This window comes from Naegleria gruberi, assembly GCF_000004985.1.
Source record: "Naegleria gruberi genomic scaffold NAEGRscaffold_521, whole genome shotgun sequence".
NCBI lineage: Eukaryota > Heterolobosea > Eutetramitea > Acrasida > Naegleriidae > Naegleria > Naegleria gruberi.
In genome coordinates this window covers 839-1769 of record NW_003162978.1, presented here as the reverse complement: position 1 = coordinate 1769, position 931 = coordinate 839, and the positions used below count along the sequence as shown (strand labels likewise).

The 931-nt window shown below is 26.2% G+C and overlaps 1 protein-coding gene across 1 annotated transcript in view; it reads right to left on the bottom strand.

Annotated features, from left to right (window-relative positions):
- Positions 1-693, bottom strand: part of NAEGRDRAFT_76859 (uncharacterized protein) — a gene marked incomplete at both ends in the record, with an annotated part of 2813 nt that extends 2120 nt beyond the window's left edge. The window contains one exon of the mRNA XM_002668184.1: positions 93-693. Coding sequence (XP_002668230.1) covers positions 93-693 — 601 coding nt within the window. The remainder of the gene's footprint in view (positions 1-92) is intronic.
- Between the last annotated feature and the right edge of the window lie 238 nt (positions 694-931).

Genomic DNA, 931 nt, shown 5'->3' with positions numbered 1-931 from the left:
AATGATTATGATTATTACTAGTAGTAGTAGAGGAGGATGATGATGAATTTTTTTCCTTGATGAAGGTGAAGGAGATGAATAGGAGAAACTACTCCTACTCGTTAAAAATCCAAATGCACTACTATTATTATTATTGTGATGATTACTTGAAAATACTGAAAATCTTCTGAATGGTGAAGTATTATTATAATTATTTGATGCAACTGATGATGATGATTGATTTGATACTGAATTATTTATAATAGGTGATGAAGTGGTAGATTGACTTCTACGTGGTGTAGCTAATAACCATGATCCAAATTGATTTTTAGATGATGATGATGTATTATTAACAGATGATGAAGGTGTAGTAGAAGTAAATAAAGATGAAGTGGTTGAAAGTGGATTTGATTGTGTTAATGATTGACTTTTAGGTGTCAAATGTAAATTATTCATAATATCATCATCTTCATCTGATGAATCATCTGATGTTATTTGTTGTTCATGTTCATGTTGTTGTTGTTTATTATTATTACGTTTAAAATCAGATGAAAATAATTTTGAATCTTTTAATGGTGGTAATATTTTAGATAATGAACTAGTACTATTTGTATTTGTATTAGATGATGATGATGATATGGGATTATTTAAATTACTATTTGATTCTATTGCTTCTTCATTTACATTTGAAAGTCTACGAAGAAGATTAAACATTTTTTTATTGTCAAATGTCAGTGATGGAATTTAATATTACTGATTTTATTTCCTATCACTGACATTTTAATGTTGGCTATTGGATCATGATAATTATTTATCATTCATAATAGTTTAACAATTATTCCGATATTTAAACTTAATATATTTTGAATACACTACTAGCCAAGTGTTGTTGAAATAAAGAAATTATCACATACAATTAATTACTGTTCTCAAATTATCTATTGAAGTGAAA